The 27866-nt window shown below is 33.5% G+C and overlaps 1 protein-coding gene across 2 annotated transcripts in view; it reads right to left on the reverse strand.

Moving 5' to 3' along the window:
• Window positions 1-11687, reverse strand: part of LOC132699778 (calcium-activated chloride channel regulator 1-like) — a 34499-nt gene extending 22812 nt beyond the window's left edge. For both annotated transcript variants that reach the window (XM_060666664.1, XM_060666663.1), the window contains exon 1: window positions 11187-11687. In XM_060666664.1, the coding sequence (XP_060522647.1) occupies window positions 11187-11333 (147 nt within the window). In that variant the 5' untranslated portion in view covers window positions 11334-11687. The remainder of the gene's footprint in view (window positions 1-11186) is intronic.
• Window positions 11688-27866: the final 16179 nt, after the last annotated feature.

Consider the following 27866-nt stretch of genomic DNA (forward strand, 5'->3'; position numbering starts at 1 on the left):
AACGGTTGATGGGAAACAAATTTTTATGAAAAAATCTATATCTAAATTGCTGCGAAGTTCTAAGAAAGAACAGTCTTTTTTTTCTCCTAACTTTAATTTTAACTACTTATCAAAATTGGTAGAGTCATTTTTCTTTTAATTTTACCTAAAGAGATTTCAACTGGATATTTTTGAAAAAAACCATTTCGCTCATTAAAAACCAGTCAATAAATAAATGAAAACCGTTTTCTGATCGTTTTTGAAAATTTTATCCCAAATTTGTGAAAGCATTTTTTTCTTGGAAGTTTAAATTTGAAATAAAAGGAAACAAACCAATTTAGGGAACCTGCTTTTGTGCGCTTTTTAATCACAGATAGTGTTGGTACAATTGATTGTCAATCGACCACTTCTTAATTAACCGGTCAATTGAATCCTTTTTACAAAATAAATAAGAACTAAAAGTTCAGTTTCAGATATTTTTACATGACAATTGTTTCGACAGCACCCCCTTTTTAATTGACTAATCAAAAAACGTTTTAAATAACAGCTTGCAATTGTAGACTGTTACCTATCATTATTAAATAATGATATGTATTTTATAATAAATTGTTATGCGTTTGTAATGTCCAATTTACCTATAACCCTCTTCAAGGAATACATACAAAAGATTTGGGGAATCCTAATAATAACATCCACTCCATTTGGTTCCCAGAACTACGGCAACGTAACGCACAATATAAATAAATAAATATAAATAAATAAATATAAATTTCATAGTATTTTTAAAATTATTTCGGTCAATTGATTGGTCAGTTGACGCAAAAAAAAATTGACCGGAAAATTCCGCAACTCTAATCATAGGATACGCTAAGGAAGTATTGGAAAGTATAGGGCAATTGGAAACTATATTGACAATGCAATAACAATAATATCTTTCTTCTTCCAATAGATGTTTTGCCTCTGATGGTACCTTGTACTATAAGTACATAATTATGATATCATAAAGAGAATTTATATTTTTTTAATATTCTGAAAAGCGGTTGTTGCTGCATAGGCAATTTTTTAGAGGTCCATGCCATACAAAACAGCGAACGAATTTCTTCGGCACAACGCAAGGTGTTTAGGAGCACCTTAATATAGGAAAAACGTTTTCACGCTTTAAATGCTGCGGTACGGTACCTCAACCTATATTTTTCACGTTCGAATCGATATAGTTTTTTTCCACGCAGCCTGGGAGCCGTTCACCGATCGACCGTAAAAATACCTCATTTACCGGCACTTTGATTCGATCTCTCATAAAATCGAAGACGTTTAATCAGGGCCGGGGAGATTTCATTCACTCATTTGATAACGTAACATTTACAACCTGAGATGAATTCAATAATCTAGTAAAATATAAAAAAGAACCGGAAATACAAATACAAACAAAGAAATATTCTTTCGGAAAAGTATAGTTTTAATAGAAAATGGATTTGAAGCAAAGCATGGATATTATTCTATTTCCATATTTTGCCCTTTTTCTTCCAGAATCTATAATTTAATTCTGTCTTTATGCACCTTTGAATGGTTGCGCGCATTGAAACATAATTAGGTACTAAACAAACAGCTTTCCCAAAATCATTTACATATTTTTATTTTTACACTAACTAACTATAGGTGAATTAATTAACCTCAAAAGCTATTTCATGCGAAGAGTAACCCCAACAATGTTTCGTGATTAGATTTCGATGGCTGCGTCGTCGTAAGAAAATGATTTAAAAGAAATTTACATACAAACAAGGATTGTCTTGTCGTCGGCGAAAATATTTTAATAAACGTCCCCCCGCCCGTCCGTTTATGGTCGAGGCAATAGACGCGGCGTGCCAAAAACAAGCAAATTCGAGAGTTAATAATAATATTAAATTGAACCGTGGTGGCTTTTACTTGATGAAAATCCATTTATCAAAATAAATAAGAATTAAAAGTTCAGATTTTCACGAAATTATATATTATGACATGACAATTGTTTCGACAACACCGTGTCTTTATCAAATGTGAAAGACACGGTGTTGTCGAAATAATTGTCATGTCATAATATATAATTTCGTGAAAATCTGAACTTTTAGTTCTTATTTATATTGAAAAAATACTTATTTAAGAAATACTTCCGCTATTACCTAGGTTATATTTGAAATCAAAACGTTGACATATGCTAAAATAGTTATAACATCACAATTTTATTTATGTTATTCAAATTACTGGTAATTAAATATCGATTGTCTCGCAGGGAAAGAAAAAGCAAATCGGAAAATGGGCGCACAATGGACGATTTTACACACGACTTTCCCCGTAATGTGATTCTTTTATTATAGAGAGCACCAACGAGACAGATCGTTAATTCCTGCATCCGCAATTCGTTATGTAACGCAACCATTTTAAATATAAAATAAAGCTAAACGGTAGTTGCGTTCGACAGCGCGGACTGACGATACGTTCATACAAAAAAAAGGTCTAATAACACTCGACGTTTCAATTCGATCGGGCGTGCGCGGAGACATCGACGGATGATCAGGGCAGAAACCCTCAATAGGAAAAAGGCGAATGTATTCATAAATGAAGTGTAAATCCATAAACTTAAAGTTTTGCGAAAAAGAGAATTTCGTTCAAAGTTTGCTACATCTTTATAAAAATAAATGAATTTGCAAACTTTTTACGAACTCACCTAAAAAATTGCGAAGTTACAAATTTACTACTATATTGCATGAAAAGAGTTTAAGCTTTGATTGGCGTTGCAAATAAGTGTGATTTCAGAATCTTCTTGCGAAATTGTATGAAAAAAGTGTGAATTTTGTAAAGTTTCGGAAAATTTCTAAAAATAATCTGAATTCACAAATGACTTTTGTGCAATTTCCTAAAAAAGATGCGAATTTATATATTACTATATTATATAAATTTTTGTGGAAAATGTGAAAGTTTTGGTTGGTTTTGTAAAAAAGTGGGAATTTGGTAAAATAACATGTTAATTTCGTAAAATGTACGCGAATTTTGTTAAAAAAGGTACGAAATTTATAAAATGTGTGCGAAATTTCCTAAATTGCAATTTCACAAATTTTCTATTGTAACAATAATATATATTTATTTAGCATAAAAGCTTCATGGAAAAACAATGTAAATGAATAAATAAGTTAATCACTTAGCAATAAAACGTGAAAGATATTAAATTAACATTCAAAGAATACTGCTAATGACGGTATAAGTACCGAGGCATTAAGTTTAAGAAAAAGTTTTAGAAATTTCTTAAAAAATATATTTTACAAACTTTTTACGAAATGTGCAATTTTTCTGCAAAGTTTCTTAACATTCTCCATGAATTTACAAAACAACGCAAAAAAATTGTAAATTTAAGTTTTTGCAGAAAATAATGTGAATTTGCATTTTTTTATATGCGTTTTGTAATTTTTTTGTTTTAATTTTCAAAGGAAATATTTTAAAAACTTTTGCATATTGAACGCTTCATAAAACTCTGGTATTATTATTTCGAGCTTGCTGCACAATAATCTAAAAACGAAAATCGGACAACTTTTTTGTTCTCTATTGTTGCCGATTTTCCCGGGACGTCTCGACTATCGAGATCGAACACGAAAGGCCATCACGGCCGTCGACTAAATTGCCAACGCGGAGCGGGAGATGCTAATCTGAAGAATCGAGAGCAGTATTTGTGGGCAGAAGAAGATTCCCCGTACTTCGTGACTTGTCAGTCACGACCGAACCCGAAACGAAATGCCAAAAGACGTTCACTCGCGCGTCGGCCTTTAAAAATTTGTGAGAATGCGGCGAGAACGAACGTCGGCATAATTGCGCAACAAAATCTACGCGTATCTATACGCGTGTATTTGGGAAGCTGACTCGAGTGTTTACTGAAAAGAGACGCCCTACCGAATCTAGTATCGTGGGATTCGAGCCGCGCCTATGTGAGCACCGGACAAGTGATAACCGGTGGGCAAACATGGCGACGGGTTTATTTTTCGTCACCTTCTGGGAAAAATTGGAACATTCAAACATCGCGTTTACGAGCGTGAATGAGGTTACGTTCGACCCAACGCGATGCCGAGTGAAACTTGCACAGTATCGATAAAAAAAAGGAAAAAGAAAGAAAAGAAACTTAAAAAATAAAAATAAAAAATAAAAAACGAAACGAAATCCATTGAAACTCGTTTCCTTTCATAAAAAGTGGAGAGAAAAACGTATTGGGAGGGACAACTAACAATGAAGCAACTAATAGGAACCAAAAAAAATCACTCCAAATAACAAAAGAAATAAAATTTTTAAACTCCGCGTTAACGCGGGCCTTTTAAAACGTAACTTACGACCTTGCTGTTATTGCTTGTTTACTTTTTACAGTTTTCTCCCAACATTTCTTATCTTTGTGCTTCACTACTTATTTTCTCAATGGCAATCTTATGGATATATAAATTTTTTTGTTTTGAAAAATTTGTTTCTTATTTGTTTTTTTTTTTGTTATTTTACTACACTTTTTCTATTGGCTGGCTACAATTTCAATTTTCTTATTATTTTCAGGGTTTTCTTTAACATTTTGACACCCTCCTACATAGTTTATTAAATGGGATGTAACATAATCTACTTGTTGGCAAATGGGACGGACATCATGCATATTTTTTAAGTTTTTTGAGTTTGAGTTTGAGTTTTTGGTTTATTATTCAAAAATAGAAATTTTGTAATCACCATCATTATTGCCTTGGTGGTTTTGGTGGCACCCTCACGGATAACTAACTATATTTTTTTAGAAACATTCATTTATAATATGGATTATTCGCAAGATCAAATACATGAAATAATTTGCCTTTTTGAGAAAAATATGGAGGGCGTTCTATGTTATTTTAACCGACGTTCATTTGTTTTTAGTGACATGTTCAGCAGTTAATAAAAGCTTTTATATAAAAAGTTTTTATCTATCCTTTTTAATAAACTCTGCCAGTGGATGTCAAAATTTAAATTCATCGGAACTGATATTTAATGGCAAAACAAACTCGAAACAAGAAACAAAATTTTAATTTTTTTTTTCAAAAATCAAATACAATCTGAGAACAAAAATTGCATTTCGTCAACCAGATACATTGTGGAAAAAAAGACAAACAAGTTACATTAAAGAGATTTATGCATAAAGTTGGCAAGAAATCAAAATTGGCTTCGACAATCGTATTTTGTAGATAACAAAACGATATTCAACGCATTATTCGTGTTAAAGATTTAAGTTACTCACAACAATGAGAAAGCGTGGGCTGGCATAAATTCATTTAAAATTCAGAACTTCGAAATATGCGAAAACGGCTGGATCCCTTGAATTTTACGTTTAACTGCGGGTTTTTTTGTGGTAAATTTATCAATACGTGGTGCGCTCAAAATAAGTGACCAAATCTGACTTGTCAGGTGGATATATTGTGCTTGAGACATCTTCGAACAGAGAGAGTAATTTGACATTAAAAGAATGCGGTTAGTGCTACATACTAGAATTCGAAAATGAATTGAAGTGGGGGTTTTCATTAAAAAAAAAGAACAAAGTTTGGAGGTCACTTAATTTATACACCGGGTATATATCATACCAAGAACTTTGGATGTTCTTCACGTATTGGGAAAACGCTTAGTTTCCATCACCAAATGTTTACTGGGTATATAAATTTGCAAAGTCTGTACATCATCGGTAAATAAAAGTTTTATATAAAAAAAAACACAGAAACGAATTCAAAAGAATGACAATTGAGCGGGTAAGACCAAAAAATGCCATGGACAATGGACTGAAACTCCACAATTTCACAACAATACGCGTTTTCTCTAATTATCCTATACTAATCAATATACGGGCGCAAATTGGCATTTAAGCAATTATCTTTTGATGTTCGGCACTTTCTAATTTTGTTTGTAAATGTGAGTGAACTTGTGCTCCCTCCATGCAGTTAGTAATATCTTTTCAATTAATTGTTTCAGACTTTTCTTATTGATAATAGTGATTTACTTTTTATCGTAAAATTTCCAAAGGCAATCAATACCTCGATCAGAAAATACGACCTCTTTCTGTAAAAATCCATTAAAATAGTCACACAAGCCTTTTGAAAAATGAAAAAAATATATTGCGATTCTAAAAAAATTGTTTTTTTTTAATTTATTTATAAACCCAAAGGCTATCCGACAGGGAGATGAGGTTGCACAATTACATAGTCGAAAATACAATAGAAACTTAGATAAACTTCAGTATTTAATTAATGTTACAAAATTTAAAATAAGTCTGTATTTTCGCTGTTCAGAAAAACACAGTTGTTATACATAAAATACAATACATCAAATAAGCGGAGACTTTGAAACGTAGTTAAACCTGAAAAGGCCTAGCATTAAACTTGCACAAGAAGGTGAAAGTTAACAATTTTATAAAGAAAACTTACTTCTGAGCTATTTCTGCACTTTTATACGAATATTAGTATATGTCTGTTATATATAAGTAAGGTTTCCGAAAAACATTCTTTGGACACTCTCTATCCGACCGATATACTTGCGTTAGATCTGATTCCATCCAGTGGAAGAGTATTGATCTGATCACGCTATTACCAATTAATTAAAATGACTGAATTATGGTTGATAGAGCCTTTAGTGTTACGTAATACAAAACCAACGTTCCTCAAGCCTGTATCAACTGTATTACTGGGCATCGAGAGTACTCTGGAGTTGCCAATATCAAATACAAAAATATTAAAAAGTAAACGTCTCAAGTGTGACCCTTGAGGGACTCCAGACGTCATATTCGCATAAAGCAACAAATTGAGAAGTCTACAAGCTTTTTAGCAGAGTGGGGTTATGAAAAATTAACGAAAATTAAAACGAATTGAGTCTGTAAGTACCGAACGTTCCTTGTGACATCCATGTTATGCCATTTTATACCAAGAAAAATAATTGGGTGGAAATAGTGACTTCAAAGTCCTTGGCAAAATAACACGAGTGAGATAGTCAAATAATTAGCTACTTCAGATTTTAGAATCGGTTTGATTTGTGCTACTTTCCAACATTTTGGAAATGTACGCTGTTCGAGGTAGTGCCAAAGTTGGACAATACTTGGAAAACGGCAAGGGCCCCGGTCATTTTTTTTTTATCTAAAGAAGGCGGTATCTTTCGCGCAGATTTCTTCGAAAACTTGTAAATCTGGAACGGTCTTATTTGAGTAATTAGATGAAATATAAGGCTGAGTATTATTCGGCTCTAACACGCTGTTAGAGTAGTTAGAAAATAGTTGTGATATTAAATTGGGAGTCTGTATTCTTTCATATAATATTGGACAATTAGTTGCCATACATTTCAAAATTCTTAATTTAATTAAAATAATTATCAAATAATAAATATCATTTGAATGTCTCATTTTGTTAATTTCCATGGCTTCCAATAAATTTAATTTTCCACTTTTTGTGGCTGTATGTAAAATATTAAAATGTAAATATAATATAAATTATAAATTTTAGGACAAGATCCGCATTTCAATCTGTAGACACCTGATTTTTGAGATATTGGACATTTCGTTTTATTGTTTTTTAACAATTTTTCTATTGTGTTGTTAGTTCTGAAAGCTATTTTTAAACCACATTTTGACAAATGTTTTGAAACTTTTTCACTAGGTTCTCCTCTGCGATAGTTAAGTCTAAAAAATTAATAGAGTTATCTCGATAGTGAATTTTATACGATTATGTAATGAGTTAATGTAATTTAAAAAACAATTCAATTGTCTGTCCGTTTCAACAAAGCAAGCAAATACATCATCCACGTATCTATACCACCATGGAAAACTTTTACTTAAAGGATGTTCTACTATGATATTTTCCAACTTATCCATAAAAATCTTGAATTTAATGGACAGATTTACATCTCTAAGGAAGGTTTGATTATGGGAAACCCACTTAGTCCTTTGTTAGCCGAGATTTTTATGGATAATTTGGGAAATATCATACTAGAACATCCTCTAAGTAAAAGCTTTCTATGGTGGTATAGATACGTGGATGATGTCTTTGCTTGCTTTGTTGGAACGGACAGACAATTGAATTCTTTTGTAAATTACATTAACTCATTAAATAATCGTATAAAATTCACTATCGAGATTGAACAGGATAACTCTATTAATTTTTTAGACTTAACCATTACAAAAACGCAAAACAAATTAGATTTTAGATTTATCATAAACCTTCCCACACGGACACAGTCATACATAACAGCTCAAATCACCCTCATGAACACAAAATGGTTGCATTTCACTCTTTTATACTCAGACTTCTTAATACGCCACTCTCAACAGAAAAGAACAAAGAACTTAATATCATTAAACAAATAGCACTGAACAACTGCTACAATCCGTCTATTTTAGATAAAATTATAAATTAAAAAAAATCCAGACAATAGTAAACTCTATTTATCCGAAACCTAATAGAAAACACGAACAATTTAAAACAATTACATACATACAACAACAACAACACAATAGAAAATTTCTTAAAAAACAATAAAACGAAATGTCCAAAATCTCAAAAATCAGGTGTCTACAGGTTGAAATGCGGATCTTGTCCTAAAATTTATATTGGACAAACAGGTAGATCCTTAAAGATCCTTAACATAAAAGAGCGTTTAAAAACAATAGTCTAGATCCCAATTATGCTACACACTTAAACACAGAAAAACACATTTTTGACAATTTTGATATTTTACATACAGCCACAAAAAGTAGAAAATTAAATTTATTGGAAGCCATGGAGATTAACAAAATGTACGATCAATTAGATTTTATTTTGAGAAATTATTGAACTTAAATTCTCACAACAATAATTAAGGTTTTATTGTCATTTTTTGGTGTGTATAATAGCGGGTAGTTTGTAAATATTACATTTCATAAAGACACGATGTTGTCGAAACAATTGTCATGTAAAAATATATATAATTTCCTGAAAATCTGAACTTTTAGTTCTTATTTATTTTGATAAATGGATTTCCATCAAGCAAAAGCCACCTCGGTTCAATTTAATATTATTATTAACTCTCGAATTTGCTTGTTTTTGGCACGCCGCGTCTATTGCCTCGACCATAAACGACATCAATGTTCTGCCATTAAGCAATAATCTCCGCCCAATCGACTGTTACGAATTTGATTCACTTTCGCCTTTTAAAAAAATGCCCGTTCTTTACGCCGTTTCACTTCGAATACGAAAATATTTTGCCTGCACCCGCACAAAAGCGTGGGAAACGTACCCGAACGTTTGGGACCTGTGAGAACTATCCAGCGGCCGGGGCTGCTGTTTATTAACACACATCCACCTGTTTTCGGGGTTGGCAACCTTATACTTCAAAGGATTGCTCTCTGTACCCGTAGCTCGAAGTAAAATTTCGATCGTAGGCGGATGGGTTGGCCACTTCAATGCGAAAATATAATAACAAAAGAATTGTTTAAGCCATCGCCTAGATTTCTCTCGAAGCCTTTCAATCTGATCCCGTATTACTCAAACGCGAACAATGCCGAATACATTTTGGAAAACATTAAAAACCACTCTTGGTTATCTACTGCGAGCGGCAGGAATTTAGGAACGCTTAGATAAGGCCTACTTTGTGCGGTATTGGTTTTGGACACGAGTTCGTAATATCGGTAATGGACAACTAGTAGCAGTATTAGGTCAAAGAAACACTGAATTTGGTTAGTCCTCCTCCATCAACTAATATAACCTGACACTTGACTTTCGAGGAAAATTCAAAAGCAAATTTTGGCAAAAGAAATAGAAATATAAAATGTTAATATCAGTAATGGACAAACAGTAGTAGTATTTGGTAAAGGGAAAAAAATCAAATTTTGGAAAGATAAATAGAAATATGAAATCAAAATATCGGTTATGTACAACTAGTAGTAGTATTTGGTCAAAGGAACATTAAATTTGGTTAATCTTCCTCCATCAGCTAGTAAAACCTGGTTCTTAACTTTCGAGGAAAATTCGTCTTTATGACAAGAACAGGGAAATTTTGGCATAATAAATGGAAATATAAAATGTAAATTGGGATTACGCAATTTCCTAGAGGGACCACGATTAAAACATAAAAATACCAACTGACTCCCAAGTGTGGGCGTCCACTTCCGATAGACCCAGTTTAACTAATGGTCATTCTTAAGTTGAGCCCCGATCTACACGTTGATTAACAGCAAAAAATGAAGAAATGTTTTTTTTTTATTTTCAACTCGGCGATGTTCACCATAGCTGTTTTCTTGGCGGTAGAGTTAAAGTTATACATTACATTACTTCAATTAATTACCTAAGTTATTATTTATTACGGAAATAATTCTTAAACTTGTATTAAATATTTTGTATATAATATAATTAATGAGCTGGTTATTGCGAAAAATGTCGCGGTAATGAAGAAAGTTTATTCCGAAGATATTTAGGAGTACCACTACCCAAGTAATTTATCAAAAAAAGCTGAAAGCGATTTCGGTCTGTCCTATATCTATCTACATATCTATATCTGAAGCCCCTAAAATACGCTGATTTTAGAGTTTTGAATTCTCTACCCTGGGACTGCATATTAAGATATGGACCATATTGGCGTAACCCAGAAACCCAATTGACTATGGTGGGCTGCAACTATGCATTTTAGAGGAGTTTATAAGCCAGCAGCTGCCATTAGACACGAGGTCTAACCCCACAAGACAATCAAACTATTGAAAAGCCCATTTGGTGACAAACATAGAACTTGCAAAGTAGGACGATGTCATCACTACGTGAGACTAGGTGCTTAAGAAGATCCCATACATCTTTACATGTTTGTATACTAAAGCATAGTGCGCCTTAGCAATGTCTGATAACAAAAGCGGACACACAATCGGGTAGATAACAAAAGGCAATGAACTTTTAAACGAGTTTTTATCATCGTGTCTATTAACTTCAACGTCGGTCTATTTCCTACGTTATCTTCGCGACCAACGGGAAATTAACGAAGCAAACGAAGGTGAGTCCGGATTCGGACGCACCCTGTACGAGGTGGAAGTAGTGGACAGGAAAAGGGGGAACCTTGGTTTATTGTTATTAAACGTCATGCTTCACGGTAGCTGGTGGCTAGCGAACTCGATGATTTTTCCACTGATTTGGTCTGCGTTCGATGTACAGAGAGGTGCTAATATTGGCACCAAGGACGAATTGGACACTTACCTCTAGATTCTCCAGGACGATCCTGCAATCCTTGTCCGGCACGTTGTCTGCGATTTTGATCACCAAATCTTCGTAGGCGCCCTCGTTCAGTTGCAATCCGTGGACGGTTACCACGACAGCTATCAAACTCAGCGCAATTCCCGCCATGTCTTCAATCTTCGTCTGCTTCGCGAGCGATAAAGTTAATTTGTTAGTCCAGAAACGTATCAAAATTCCGAAATCATGTTCTGCCGGCAGTCACAAACACAGAGGAACTTGCGGTCTATCGATTCAACTGTACGGCCGGTAACCAAGACGACTAAACAATACGACTATATCAACAAATCGCCTACGTAATACCGGAAGTGGAGGAACGCAACCGCACTACGGAAACGACAGCCGTTGAGTGACTGAGTGGTGAACAGCGACGCGAAGAAGATCCTCGACGTTGTCGGGTCGCGCCTCCCACTACTTTTTCCACAGAGTGCAATCTAAATGCACTTAATGCGATGTTACGGCGGTGCGCTGTGGTCCGAGTAAGTCAGGTAGCAGCGGAGCCCGAGGGGACGCTCGTCTCCCCCCTCCTCTGACTATCGGACTATGAAAGACCAATTTTGCGTGGATGACTCTCGCCATTTTGGCGGGAGAGCCAGATTAGGAACGTAGGGATTTCGCATTGAACGATGACGTTTAGTTGTGATGGCCCTAATTTCGGAAGAATTTTTGACCGGAAAAGTAGTAAAATAATAAAAAACAAAATATTCAGATTTAGTTAACTGTGGTGAAAATGAAATGAAAATAATTCACCATTTTACCAAAAAAAGTTATGTAAAAGTCGTTTTATTTCCAGCTACTATCAACCATAAAATTTTAAATAGAGCACAATTTATTTTGATACTTTTTTAAATTATTAAATAGAGGCTGTTTTGATTAAAATTTTAACGTTGATTAGTTTAAAATGTCACACTGTGTAGATAAAACAAGTGAATTATGCTAAAACTCATTTTGAACCCTACAACTTTTCTGTTTGTGTTTTCTTGAAAACTGGCAAATAAATAAAAGAATTTTATTTATTTACGTATGTATTTATGTTTAAATCTAAAATAAAATTACAAACTATTTTTATTACCTACTTAAATGATTTCAAATTATTCACATAATATATCAGTATCACTATCGCTATCATCGCCTGTTCTAATTATTATTTGTTCTATATTATTTGCAATATATATTGTTTGTAATATCTCAGATTTCAGTTGGTGTCAAACATGTTCAATGAGATACAGTGATAAGATGGAAGCCTTAAAACTGTATGCCCTAGATTTTTTGCATAATTATCACAGACGTATTCCTTTTGTAGGTTCAAGCTTTGTAGAACCTCAATTAATTGTTTTTTGGTATAATCTTCGTGAAAATAAATGTCGTTATTGTAATGTAGTTTTGGATTGTTGCTTTTGTGTCAACTGAGGAAGGGGTTTTAGTCAACTGTCTACTGTGATAACTTGCATTGTCCATTACAATTACGCTATTAGGAGGAATGTTTGGAACTAGTTTGTTTTTAAACCAACTTTCAAATAAATCAGCGGTGGTGTCTTCATTGTAATCCAGAGAAGAATTTTTAATATTTTTGGCAGACAGAGGAAGTCCATTTGGAATCCATCTTTAGAGTCAGAATGCAAAGTAGTTATTCTTTTACCTCTTTGTGATGGCGCGTTTGTTTCACACTTATCAATTGAGTCAACCCAACCATTTTCCGGGGTATTATAAGTATAGAACTAGGTTTCATCCAAGTAATTAATTGGCCTTTGTCAAAAAGCAATTGGTCACTTTCTTATATCTATGAACAGACCATACTGCTTTCATATGGCTAACCAAAACTAATCAAAACTAACCAAAACTAAAAAGATTATTTGTGTTTTTGTTTCAGTTTATTTTTGTAGTATTTGTTTGTTTTATGGTAAATTTTCCATATACAGAATTATGAATCAAATTATATACAAATTATATACGGAACTCCAAAAATAATTAAAATCATCAATGAAATGCAAGATTTTTTTTTAATTACTCCCAATTTCTTATTCGGATTTAATTATTTTAATTCATTATTTCATTCATAAATTTATTCTGAAAAATTAACAATTAGTAATTTTTGTAAGTTGAAAGGATGTTTCCATATTTTTGACCCAATAAATTACGGAAATTAGAAAAAAAGTGGAAACGCACTAAAAAAAGTGCAAAATCCGACCTTCAACAGCAATTTTAATTAGAAACGTTCCTGTATCTCCCCTTTCGGTTCCTGTTTAAACCCCGTGATCCCGAGAATGGCGCGTAGATCACGTCTGTGTCTCGTCGAGGGTTGAAACGGGAGATATAGGAACGGGAACAAGGTTTTTTTCCTATGCGCTGCACATGTGTTTGTCGTCCAAATAAATTTAATTTGGTCTTAACGAGCTGAAAAACGACACCGCGGCGAAATCGTGCCCGTACCGCGTTGTCAAGTTCACCATCTACTTAAAAAAATTGTCAGATTCAAATAAAAATTTAGTAATTCCCGTCAGCGGGGTGGAAATTGCTTTGCAATTAGTTTTAATGCACGAAGTAGAATGTGAAAAGCGGAAGCGTTAACGGAAGTATGTTTTCGAACGCGTAGGAATTGGCAACACTGTCGACGTCTCCTCCTCATTAAAGACTAATTCCGAAGGGGTAAACGCAATTTAATGAATTTTAAATCGGATATCATTAATGTAAAAGCGGCCCTCCCTTGTTTTGGGCGATGAACAGTTAATCAAGTCGATCCTTAAAATAAATCAGGGTGTATCCGCCTGGTTTTGTATTCTGAGGATTTATGAAGTGCATTGCTTTATTTATACTTGAAGGTATGTTCCACAATTAAGACCGACATAGCAGAAATCTAAACTTGATTAACCCGATTTACGCATTTCTTATAAAAGCAGCAGATGAAAGTTATATTTCGTTAATGACGTCAGAAAACAGTAAATACGTATCATATGTCAGAAGGTTGGGTTAAAAATTCCTCTCAGGAGAGCAAAAGATGTAAGTAGATAGATAAATTTCCGTTTCTTGTCTAATTAAACGTAAATGGACGTTTTTATGGTTCCTTAAACTCTTCCATTCTTTCCTCATTATGTGCAAGCGTTATCAGTTTTCGTCGTATTTAATAATATGCGGAAGTTATAGATATTTGGTAGCCCTTGCTACCATTTCATAACTCATCAGTGACAAAGATAAGCCATCCAAACGCTATTGGAGCTAGGAATAGGGAAGAGAAATTTAAAACACTGATGATGACCAAGACCAAGACGAAATAGAAAAGGCGTAAGAAGTTGAAAGAGAAACTCTTGGATATAAAGTATTGGATGAAACGATACACAGAGAGAGAAATGGGTACACAAGTGTGGCGCTGGAAAGATTGTGAGGAAACTGGCATATGGATTAATGAACTAGTTACACTTTGTATTTATATATTATATATATTTATTATTTTAAAATCACCACTGAAACATTGTCTCCGAAGTATCTGAGCCGGCAAAGAATGAAGTAAATAAAGTTTATTGTGAGCTGTAGGTATGAAAATGAAGAGCTAAATTAAGTATTATCAAGAAAAAGGAAGAAGGCAAGGAAGCCATCAAATATATAGTGTTAATACTTACATACTTAGATTGTATTTAAATGAAATTACTATTTTTTAAAATCGTTTTATATTGAAACTAACACAAAAGGCACCACAATATTATCACAAATAAAAAGTAAAACGCAACTCTTTAAAAGATTAATAATAATATGCACTTTTTGCTTCTCCGTTTTCGTTGAATTGTTTGAACAAAAATACTAATTTTCCCCTCTTTTTCTATCGTCAGATGCACACAGGAACTGCTTTATTATTTTTAGCTGTTTAGCAATTTCTGACTCATCCTTTTGTCATTGACGTTTTTTATTATTTCATCCGAAGACATATTTTTATTAAATCATCGACTGCGGGCATTCAAATTTATTACCATTGTGGAGGTTTGATCACCCGTCAATGGACATCTTCAGACATTGTCCTTACAGAACAGAAAAACATTTTGCCTTTTCCTGCTCATAGACGTCATCTAGAATGCTTGCGGCGTAAAACTAGGTCTTAATAAGTGCCCTTTTTTACCTCAGTGTTTTCAATGTTGCGAATTAGATGCAAAATTGCCTTTGCTATTTGTTTGTCAATGGTTTTCAGTGTCTTTCTTTTTCTTTGTTGGGAGCTCAAAATCCAAACAAAGAAGAGGTTTGGACTTTGCGGAAATTTCCAAAAGCTTGACAAATCTGCCGAATCGTATGAATACGAATGAAATATCAAAAAAAATAAGTATCTAAAAATTATAAGCATGAATAAAATCTGCATGAATTCAAATTTTGGTAAGAAATAATAAATGGCGTTTTTGTAAATATCGTACCTTTTATGATATGGAAAGTTAAGTAAAAATGAAATAAGTAATAACAAAAGAAAATATTATTTAGCTACCTGTATTCGTTTCTTGCTGCTTATTGCCACAAACATCATGGTGTGTTTTAAGTTTTTGAACTATCCCTAGAATTTCTTTCTTGCAGATTTTACAAATCGCTCTACATCCAGATTTATTTGGATCTGTTGTTTTAATGTAATATGCTTTTTTTTTCTTCCAGTCATTTCAATGTTTCCACTTAAAACTCTATTTTCCATTTGTTCCCTTTCTTTGACATGCCACCAACTAAATACTCGAGGCGTATTCAACGACAATTTATAGAACAGGAAAAAAATGAGTCGCGACAGAAATTTTCTTGCGAAAAGCGCATTTTGACGAATACTGAGTGGGAAGGGAAATATATATACTTATGAATTAAAAAAATCAAAATAAAAAAATAATGATTGTAAAAAAAATCAATGACTCTTGATTTTTTTAATAAAATCATTTCGATTGCATTTTGAGACAGTGTGTAGTACTGAAAGAAAGAGGAGATATTATGGTGGTAAAAGTAGTGACCACAAAAGGTGGGATGATAAGTGTACAAGAGAAGAGTTTGGAGAAAGAAGAGAAAGAAAACACAGAAATAAATTGGGATATCTAAGAAGTTGTTTTATACTTTTTACAAAACTTCTGGATTTCTCCCTGCGTCGGTTTTTTGCTGAGTCGAACTTGCTGACGTTTCGTAAATTATCCTGTTGACAGAGCTTGACTGAAACAGTTTCAGTCTGATGTCGTCTGATTCTCAATCTCCATTCTTCCTTTTCATTCCACAGGTCTTCTTCCAGTTCTTTCTCTCTCATCTCGCTATCAATGACCTCTCTCCAATTCGTTCGTGGTCTTCCTCTCTTCTTTCTCCCTGTCATCCAAGTGAGTACTTGTATAGGGAGTTGCTGCTCCTACATCCTTTGGACATGTCCGTATCACCTTTTTTGTTCTTATTTCGTCCGTTATTGTGTGACTCACTCTCATTATTGCGCGAATTGTTTCGTTTGGGGCTCTTTCGAGTCTCGATCTTCCTGCCGCTCTCCTCCAGTAATCCATCTCTGTTGCCTCCAGTGCTTTGGTCTAATTGATGACCCGTCCGCCTTCTTCGTCTGCGAAATTCAAGGTATGCAGGTTTGCGTTGTTCAATGGGATGCCCAAATATTAGTATTTTTTCATCCATATTTTTATTGCCTTTTCAAGAAATATGCAAAATAAAGTGGGGACAAACAGCATCCTTGTTTAAGTTACCTCTATTCGGTGAGAATCCGTTGGCCATTTTATTGTTGACTTTGATTTTAATGTAACAGTTTCCATAAAGTTCGTTCACAGATTTTATTAAGTCAGTGGTGCAAAGAGTCATATTTGGGCTATGCTTCAATGGTGTCAGATTCTATTTTCTTAAACCCCTTCTCATTATACGAGGGTGTGAATGTAAGGCAACGAAAATTTTGCAGCCTTGCAAATTTCTTTAAGATGTTTTGTGAATCGCGAAAATCCAACACCAGGCACATAAACCAGGTCGAAGTTATCAGCTACTCAAAATTAGGCAACTTCTTGGGCAAATGGTGTTATTTGACTTTTTCTACTGTGTTAATTTGATATGTAAAAATTGTTCTCGAAAATGGACGAAAAAAAATGACGTCGGCTTTTGGTTATTTAATTACGGTCCCTCAAGTAACCTATTAGGTAAAATATTGTCTCGGTCTCAGAAATTAATAATAACGAAACAATCGAACGTTTGCTAACCGAGAAACCGTTGGTTTCTCAATAAAAACCATTTTCGGACTTGGTGCGCCGTGAAATTCCGCAACAACGTTCGTGTTTAGATAATTGTCTGCTAAACACAATCCTGGCCAATTGGGCCACGCGCAAGGAACCATTTTAGACAAAAAACAATTAGAGAATTGTTTTTTTCCTTCGACTACAAACGTTCGGTTTCGGTTCGCCGATCCGGGTCATTCGGTTTTGAGATCGTTGGCGCTTGACGAATTTTAAAATCCTTTTGTCCGCGTCCACATGCGAGTTAATGAAAACCACTGTACCCCACCCATCGAAATGGAATGGGCCTGTAATGCAACTCAATGTGGATTTTGCTATGCAAATTTTATTTAGAGGGAGACGGGCAGATAGTTTTTAAAGTTGTGACACTGGGCTATTCCTTTTAAATGACACTAAGCGCGAGGGAATGACCGTGACGTCACACCGCTGCTGTTCGATGGTTACTCTCAGGTTATAGGCCGAGAATTAGATTATTTTCGTTTTTTATGGCTGGTGCAAAGTGTGTATTTAATCTACGCCAGTTTGTATTTGTATTTAATGTGCTTTATATGATAATAATATAAGCAACACAAAAACAATATTACAAATCGTGGAATTGAGTGGAAATTGTTTTCTAGATTAGTCTATTATTCTAATAAATTTTAGTGTTTTATACATATATGGCCCTGCAGTGGGGAACAGATTTTTTTGTTAAAAAAACTGTATCCAAATTTTGGAGTTATTCAGATATTTATTTTTTTAGTCTTAGCGTATATATTCACATAATATGGCCAATAATTTTATTCAAAAGGTTAGAAAAACTTAAATGATTTGAATTTCAATTTTAACGTGAAAGCTTTTCAACCAATGAGATTATAATAACTTTTATTTTACACAAAACATTTAAAGAAAATATTTTATGAACACCAGAAAATATGAAAATAATATCTGTATTCTCCTATTTGTACAAATGAGCAAAAGAAAGACGACAATCCTCATTATTAGCATTTTTTTAATACAAAATTTGGTTCGTTGTTCATTCCAGTTTAAACCGAGATTATTGATGAAAACACACGGGAAAATATGGCAGACGCTTGCGAACGGGACCGTCAAATATAATGCGACAACGATGATAAACGGATTTGTATATAACAATCGAAACTGGACGCTAATAAATAAGATTATACACGGCCGTTGCCGAAATAAGGCGTTCGAAATGTCGGACGTGTTAATATCAAAGAAGCGAGCTCGGTACAGAATCCGCCATTCGGTTGTTTAGTCACGTTCGCGTCCGACTTTGTTATAAATAGGGCTGGGGTAATTTAAGACGAAAAAATTCCATTCATTTACTTTCAATTTTGCGCTAATACAGTCGTTTGAAATTAAAAAATTCGCAACGCTATGAGCAGATTAGAAGCCCGCAAGATGCCCTGGAGGAAAATGAAATAATGATATAGACTAATTTGTTATTATTATTAATAATAGAATTGATAAATTAAAACGGAAAAATTGAAAATTGTGAAATCAAGGTGGTGGGCAAAAAATCTACAATACATCGGAATATTGAATTGTCTAACACTAGCACTTGGGGTACTAAAAATAAAAATGTTCTTAATATTAGTGTACTATTGCTAATACTAGGCGACTGTTGGTCCTTTTAACTAGGAATTAACAATTTATAGTATAATATAGTAAAATCATAATCTTTCATTTTTTCTCTCTATGAGAAAAAATTGTGTTGGAACTTTGTACACCCTGTAATTGATAGCAATAGCAATATGTATAAATCCCAGAAAACTCTACAAGGTGCTCAGAAATTAGATATCAAACTGTAATAATGTTTTATTTACCACCATTTTTGCTATTGAATGGACCGAAACTGCTTGCACACTATTTATTAATTTTTGATTTAAAACATTGATAACGTTGAAATAAAAAAAAGCAATAAAGATTCTTCTGCATCACCCTAGAGCGAGGTACGAGAAAAATACCTGATTGTGATATCATTAACCTAAACCAACAAACTGAGATAATTTTTTCTTGCAGGAAAATTTATTGCCAAGTTTCAAAAATATTTTTTAGTTTTTACCTGTGAGTTGAAAAGTTTATCAAACGTGTGGCATACTATACTTTTTCTACGACCGTCACGAAAACATCACAATTTAACAAATTAAAAATAATAACAGATTTTAGGATTACTAAATTTCGTACCATTCAAACAACATTTTTACCAGTTGCCATTAAACCTACTCGTTTATGGTTCCGATGGGTTCTGCTATTGTTGTCTGTTTTTAACTGTGTACGTTAGACATAGAGAGTTGTATTATTGGATATGTCATCTTAAAAAACGGAATAAACACAATTTTTAAACATTGTGTTGTTTATTTAACTTTTACAATTGATCATGAAGTAGTGTATCAAAAAAAAAAGACCGTAATTGGAAGAAAAATCATCCAAGGATAGAGCTGTTAAGCAAGAAAAAGCACGTCCTAACCTTACATTTTGTTTTGTTTGTGCTGATGAGTCATGGATGTTTGAAAATGGTACAATTGGTCTTGGCAAGATATTTTTAAGTGTAAAAACCACTTAAAAAGAAATGTCAGTTTACTTACCGACTAGTCCACTAGATTGTAATTGTAGATTAGCACATAGTATTTAAATTGTCTGATATATTGTATAACATTTTTCTGTGTATTAGTTTTTGGGTATATTTTTGCAAAACAACACCAATACATTCACTGACATGATCGTCAGAAATGAGAAACGTCACAATTCAAACCGTACGGTAAAATCTCCGAAAACATGCGATTTCTCCCAAACCTGTGCGATAAAATCCGGAACGAAACTGACGTTTCCCGCACGCTAGATCCGTGTGTAATTAGGTATCAGAAAAATATTTTTTCTACTCCCATCTGTAAAATGCTTAATTACACACCGATCTAGCGTGCGGGAAGCGTCACTTTACCACGTCACTTTCGTTTCCCATGAATCCGAGTCACTTCGGTCAATTTGACGTTTGTCAATTCTGAAAGTCATGTCAGTGAATGTATTCGTGCTGTTTTGCGAAAGTGTACTCAAAAACTAATGGTCGAGAAAAAGTATAGTATGCAACAAGTTTGATAAACTCGTGAGTCAAATGCCGTTTACCATACTTGTTGCATAATATACTATTCTAGGTATTCTGTGTAACAAAATAATTATATATTGAAAAAAAAGTAGCAAATTAATAGCTTTTTATGTGAAAATTTTAAAAAAAATGTATTACAGTTTAGGGAAGAATTGATTTACAAAACTTGTCAGGAACGATTTTTTTCCTGAAAATTTTCTTTTGCATATAAAAATTGTCTATAAAAGCGTATTTACAAATGTCACTTTTGGATCTAATTATGGAATCTTAGAAATATAAAACTTTTGCCATTCAGACATATAAAACTTTTGGAATCCAAGTGTGGATTACTTTTACAATCCAGAAAGGTTTTTTGAAGTAATATTGAAGAAAGAAATATTAAAATATTAAAGTTGACTTAATAAAAACACGTTTTTTGAATTCATGTAAAAGCGTCAGAGGGTTCTTTTGGAGTACATGGACTAATTTATTTCCAATGAATGTTATGGATTATGGATTTTAACATAGACCTTTGCTTTGGTATTTAAAATTTTCTTCAGTTTTCTATTGTTGCGAATTATTACAAATCCAACATTGGATGCTACGCGACGAGCAGCAGAACACAGAAAGCTAGAAATGCGATTAGACTTTTCTGCCGTTAAATCTCACCTGCAGGCTGTAAAATACCCATAAAGTCGGGCGTAAATCACGACTGTATGGAAAATCATACGCAGTAGTTCATAAATCCCAGTCGGGGCAATTTGGATTCCAGTTTTATGGCCAACTTTTAATTAGATTTTGTAATCGCCGCTTTGAACACGCTCGACGAGTTTATTGCGGTATTTTATGCGGTTCTGTAACGACGTTCACTTCAGCAACGTCCCATGTCATCAATCGCCGAGCCAAATCCGTTTCGAATCAAAAAATTGACGTCCTCCCGCCCCCCTGACAACCCCCGCCGAAAAGCGATTCCACGCGAGAACAGGAAGCGCCTTATTTAAGAGCAGATGTTTTTTGATTTTTTTTAACTAGACTTGTGATTGAGAAAAAATACAGGAAGCGTTACTAACCCACTTTTTGCGTTGGTTCTTGACGGGGCAAAAGCGTTCGAAATTGTTTAGTCACAACACGAGAAGGAATCGTGAGGGAGGATGTAGTGAACTCAAGGTGGTTGAAGCTAATTTGGGATTTATTAGTGTCGTTTTTCGGCGTTGCTTAACTTGCGGGTTAAGGCGCGCGGCGTCGACAAAAAGTAATATTGATTAATGGCGCTCTGGTTCATTAATAACCATGTCGTTTTATTCGTTTATTTCCTTAAATCAGTTGGAAAACTGTGTGAGTGATTAAGAACTCTATATCCGATTGTTTATCTTTTTTAAAAATTTAAACTAACCAAAACTTTTGATTTATTTTTTCGTCTAGAAATAAAACAAAATGTAAAAAAGCAAATAAAGTTTGTTTATATATCTTTTTTTTACTTTGTGGATAAATTATAATCTACTCATTTGCTTATGAAAGTAAAAAATAACATCCATATAAAAACAAGCAAACTACCTTATCAGCATTTTAATATAAAAAATATTATTGTGAAAGAGAAAAATATTTTGCTTTCTGGTAATTGACGGGACCCGTTTGTCAGTTTGAGGAAAATGTCACAAAATTTCATCCGAACATCTTCTGGGCGCTGGACAGAAGTTTGCAAATATTAATTGTATGCCCAGTCAGATTATTAAAGCTTTGATTAGTTTGGCGATATTTAGAAAACTAAAAATATTAGGAGTTGTTCCCACAAGATCAATTAAAAAAGTTGCTTTGTCCGTTTCTTCAAAAATGGTCTGAGCTATGAGCTATAGTTCATTGTAAATTTTACTTAAACAATTTCAACAATTAAACAATTTATTCATTTATAAATGACCTATAATCAGTGATATTTCAGTGCCCTCTAGCTCTTAAATTTACAATCTTAAAAAAAGACTAACTGCGATAATCAATCTACACAATATGAACAACTTAACTTATTTAAATATATATTTATATCACCCTCTAGTTCATGTTTTTTGTTTTATACACATAAATGTCATTGACTGAAAGCTTATTTCGACACAGCCGGTTATGATTCAGAATGAAGTCAGTATTCACAGCCTCTTCTAGCTCTTGAATATTTTTTAAGAAAACACAAGTGCAGTATTATTTTAAGCCGCGTCCATGTAAGGGATACTCCAGGGGAAGCGTAATGAGCCTTGGGCAACTACACCACTTAGCTCTGCTTCTTGTTGTGGTGTGATACACTCTCCCTTTTGAATAGTAGTATTTTATCCGCAAAGGAATGAAACAGTTACACAATACCTTTTTTTTGTTACGTTTTCTTCACCTGGGTCACAGTGATTCTTTAAATTGTTAACAATATGGTTCACCTCTGCCATTTAAAACTATTTAAAACTGACCACATCTTGCATTTTTACCAGCTTCTCTGATTTTGTTCTCTATGTATTGTTTTTTTATTTTTTTTCTTACATTTTTTCAATTAGTTTTTCATTTTTTTAAATTCTCTTTCTGTTTCTTTATTTGCGATTATTTTCCACCTTATGTACACCTTATCGCCCTCTTTCAGCTAGTTTGTGAATACTATTAACTCATGTTCTTTGGAACAATCAATTTTGTTTTTGTTGATGAATTCAGCTATTCACTATGAGACACAATACTTTCTAGTTTAATTTTGGCATCTACCGCTCTACGCTTTAATTTGTGGATTTAATAAATAAAATAAAATTTTGAGAAAACATTATTTTTCAAAGAAACTTCAACAGGCTACTGTAATACTTTTTACAAAACTTCTGGATTCCTCCTGCGTCGGTTTTTGCTGAGTCGAAATTGCTGACGTTTCCCCAATCATCCTGTTGGCTTCTTCAGAGCTTGACTGAAACTGAAGAAGCCAACAGGATGATTGGCGAAAATTCAGCAATTTCTACTCAGCAAAAACCGACGCAGGAGGAATCCAGAATATTTGTAAAAAGTATTTGAGAAAACATGATAGGCAGAGAATCGTTTAAGTGGACTAAAAGAACAATAAACATAAGTCTTAAAAAAAAGGAAAAAAACAGAGCATTTCCAAATCTAAGTTCCAAACAGGAAATATGAGGTGTGTTCTAGAAGTATATTTTATCAAAAAGTATTGATTTATTTCTCAAAACACGTTTAACGCTTTTGTACCACAAAAAAAACGTGCAAACTGACTGAAACTGTCAATATATGTTAGGGATATGTGTACAAAAAAATATGGAAGATCGAATATGTGTGACCCGCCCAATTACGAGTTCCCTTACTTTTTGAGCACCCCTCTTATAGTCGATAGTATTAATTTCGATTTCTATAATATTTGAATAATAACTAATTTGTGCAGTTGCCGACTGCCTATATGTTATCAGGCATACAATCACTATATTCAGTAGAGATCTGAGGAACCCTTAACCACGTTAACCTACTGAGTATGATTCTTCATATATGATTCGATTATCTTCATCTCTTTTAACTTTAGTAAAAGTCTCTTATGATTTACACTGCCAAAAGCTTTATCATTATGATTATTTGGAACCAAAGGAGGTGCTTAAATAATACAACAGTAGATGATTAATCAATTTTATACTGCTTTAAATGATCCATTTGTAAGCTCATCAATAGCATCACCAACGGATTTTTTATTTACTGTATGAAATAATTTCAGAAAGTTGTCATTCTATTTTTAAAAACACAAATATGTGTGTAACGTAAAAATAATTTAAAAAGTAACCACTTTATTTTTTAAAAAAATACGGTTTTGACAATTTTTGCACTTTTGACAGAACCTGTGAAATATAAAAATAATCGTAAAAAGCAGCCATACATATTTTAAAAGTAAAACTTTACGAAAGGCACAATATGCCGAGCCGTACAACGCAAATAATACTGTATAGTTTATTTCTAAATAGTCTCCGAGGGAGCACCGGGACTGATTTTTTTCAACGCGTTCGTTAAACAAACTTCATTATATACAAAATCGCGCTTCTCGTTAAACTCCGTCGAATGCAGCTTCTGCGTACCAATTGGTGCTTTTTAAACGACGAAAAAAGGCCTAGCTATTTAGAAGACATTCCCTTCTCGAGCCAATCGGCGTGTTCAGGTGCACAACGCGCGTAACGCACCGCTTATTCCGCTAACTAGATAGGAGAAATCTGCTTTTGTTCGATTTTTACGATTCCCGCGATGGCAGGAATAACTCTCGAGACGCTAATTGACCCGCTGCAGAGCGCAAAACAAAAACGATCCCGCCCCGTCGATGTTGAAATTGAAGCTTATTTTGAAAAGCAGATAATGGGGACGATAGCCCACGCGAAGTTCGTAAAGACTTTACTCTAATGCCGTGGGAGAACGGAAAAGATAAAAAATTCCATTAAAATTCGAAACTCCCGGAGAATATTCCTTTGTAGTGCAATTTCTTTGGTATCGAGTTTCTCGGTCGCTGTTTGGTTTGTATTTTCGGAACGTCGAGAGATATTACTGGTGCTCCGCTATTATGAAAATCCTCCAAGTTCGGAGAGGTACGGGAAAGTTAATTAAAAAAATCCCTACTATCTGTGATCTTTTGAAACTGACCTGGAAGGTGAAAATTAAAAGATAATACAATTTTTAGCCTTATTTGGCCCGTTTAATATGGGATGACGCCTTGACTCAGAACCTGCAAAAATATCAGAAATACTTGGATTAACTTATACTTATAAACTTTTTTATTTCAAATACTTCAATACATTTTTACATTCATTTTAAAATTGTATAAGTACCGGGTATACCATTTTGGGCACTTTGATGGGGTTGAACTGAGGTGACTGTTACTTGATGAAAATTCATTTAACAAAATAAATAAGAACTAAAAGTTCAGATTTTCACGAAATTTTCACATGACAATTGATTCGACAACACCGCGTCTTTATCAAATGTAATATTTACAAACTACCTGCTACTATGTATACAAAAAATGACCATAAAACCTTAATGTTGTTGTGAAATTTTAAGTTTAATAATGGGGAGGTATTTAAATCTAATTGATCGTTTCAATTTGAATGTCTCATTTTGTTAATCTCTATGGCTTCCAATAAATTTAATTTTCTACTTTTCGTGGCTGAATGTAAAATATCAAAATTGTCGTCAAAAATGTGTTTTTCTGTGTTTAACTGTGTAGCATAATTAGAATCTAGACGATTGTTTCTAAATGCTCTTTTATGTTCGTTAATGCGTTTGTTGAAGGATCTACCTGTTTGCCCAATATAAATTTTAAGACAAGATCCCCATTTCAACCTGTGGACACCTGATTTTTGAGATTTTGGACATTTCGTTTTATTGTTTTTTAAAAATTTTGTTGTTAGTTCTGAAAGTTATTTTTAAACCACATTTTGACAAATGAAATTGTTTTAAATTATTCGTGTTCTGTATTAGGTTTCGGATAAATAGAGTTTACTATTGTTTTTTATTTATAATTTTATCGATAATGGACGGATTGTAGCCGTTGTTCAGTGCAATTTGTTCAATGATATTAAGTTCTTTGTTGTAATTTGCTGTTTCTGGAACTTTATAATATTTAATAATTTTGTTGAGAGATTAACTGCTGGAGCTGTTACATAAGACACGACTAGTCTAATGGGCATATCTTGTTTATGTAATTTAACTAAAATTTTAAAAATATTTAAGTCTAAAAAATGAATAGAGTTATCCTGTTCAATCTCGACAGTGAATTTTATACGATTATGTTATGAGTTAATGTAATTTAAAAGAGATTTCCATTGCCTGTCCATTCCAACAAAGCAAGCAATGACATCATCTACGTATCTAAACCAAGATAGAAGACTTTCACTTTCCAAATTATCAGGATGACGGGCATATAATTGTTGATTTACGAGTTATCGCCGGATTTTAGGATAGGAGTAATAAAGCCTGATTTTCAGTAAGTTGGAAAAGTTGATGTTTTCAAGATTGGTTAAAGTTAATATAAAGTGGTCTACAAAGTATGTGTATGCTTAATAAGATATTGTGGGAGGCCATCGGGATCGGATCCTTTGTTTTTATCTACAGTCGACAGTTTCTCGTAAATAGATGAAATCGAAACGTAACGTCCAAGTGTTAGAGGCTGACATCTCCAGAAAGCGGTGCATCTTCAGAGACAAATTCCTGGTCACTATACACGTTCGAATTATATTCCGCAAATAAATTGACAATATCCGCACCCACGTCGCCAAAGTGCACAACCGATGGAAAAAAGTTTCTTTAATTTTTACCTTTTGACGAACTGACTGCTGCGTTCGTAGCATTTCAGTAGCGAATGTAGTGGCGCTTTCAAACTAAGTAGTTTGATCGTAATTTTAAATTTACGTTCCAAATCTAACCTAAACCTAACCGAAAAGCTGGGAGCTCAAGGCATTTAGATGACATTTTCTAACGGAACCTGATGGAAATTGTCATTGATTGTTGAGGTGGCTATGTTTAGGAGTCTATTAGGTTCGTAGCATTTGAGTAGCGAATGTAGTGGCGCTTCCAAACTAAGTAGTTTGATCGTAAATTTAAATTTACGTTCCAAATCTAACCTAAACCTAACCGAAAAGCTGGGAGCTCAAGGCATTTAGATGACATTTTCTAACGGAACCTGATGGAAATTGTCATTGATTATTGAGGTGGCTATGTTTAGGAGTCTATTAGGTTCGTAGCATTTCAGTAGCGAGAGTAGCGGCGCTTCCAAACTCGACAATTCGCTTGAAATTTTGTATTTACGTTCTAGACCTAACGTATTAAGAATAATTACATTTTGCATTCAGAACGTGTATTTAAAAAACCACTAAAATAGTTTAATCAGTGTGGCTCCACCAGATTTAATAAAACTAATTAATTACAAGCATATATTTATATTGTTCATCAATAATCCTCTGTTACGTACTAAGATAGTTAAGTGCTGCAGACTTAAAGTAATTCGACAATTGAGAAAAGATAACTCTAACCATTCTAGCATAAGTGGTTGCAAAATATTTGGGTGGTAATTTAATTTGATTTACCATTTTTGATACGCCCTTGTCAAAAATAACTGTTTTAAATAATTCTATTTATTATAATGAAAAAAAAACATTTTTCATTTTCACGTTTGTTTTTCTCGTTAAATTGTACGCTATAAAAACATGCGTAATATAAATAAGACAGAGGCATACGATCTTCACATAAAAAAGGTCAACCTTATAATTTTAATGGTATTAAAAAGTTGTGATTTACAGCTGTCAGCTCTGAGATGTTAGCAATTTTAAGAGGCAGATAGATAGACAGATAGATAGATAGATTTATTTA

This window comes from Cylas formicarius, unplaced genomic scaffold, assembly GCF_029955315.1.
Source record: "Cylas formicarius isolate icCylForm1 unplaced genomic scaffold, icCylForm1.1 PGA_scaffold_3__17_contigs__length_32017465, whole genome shotgun sequence".
Taxonomy (NCBI): domain Eukaryota; kingdom Metazoa; phylum Arthropoda; class Insecta; order Coleoptera; family Brentidae; genus Cylas; species Cylas formicarius.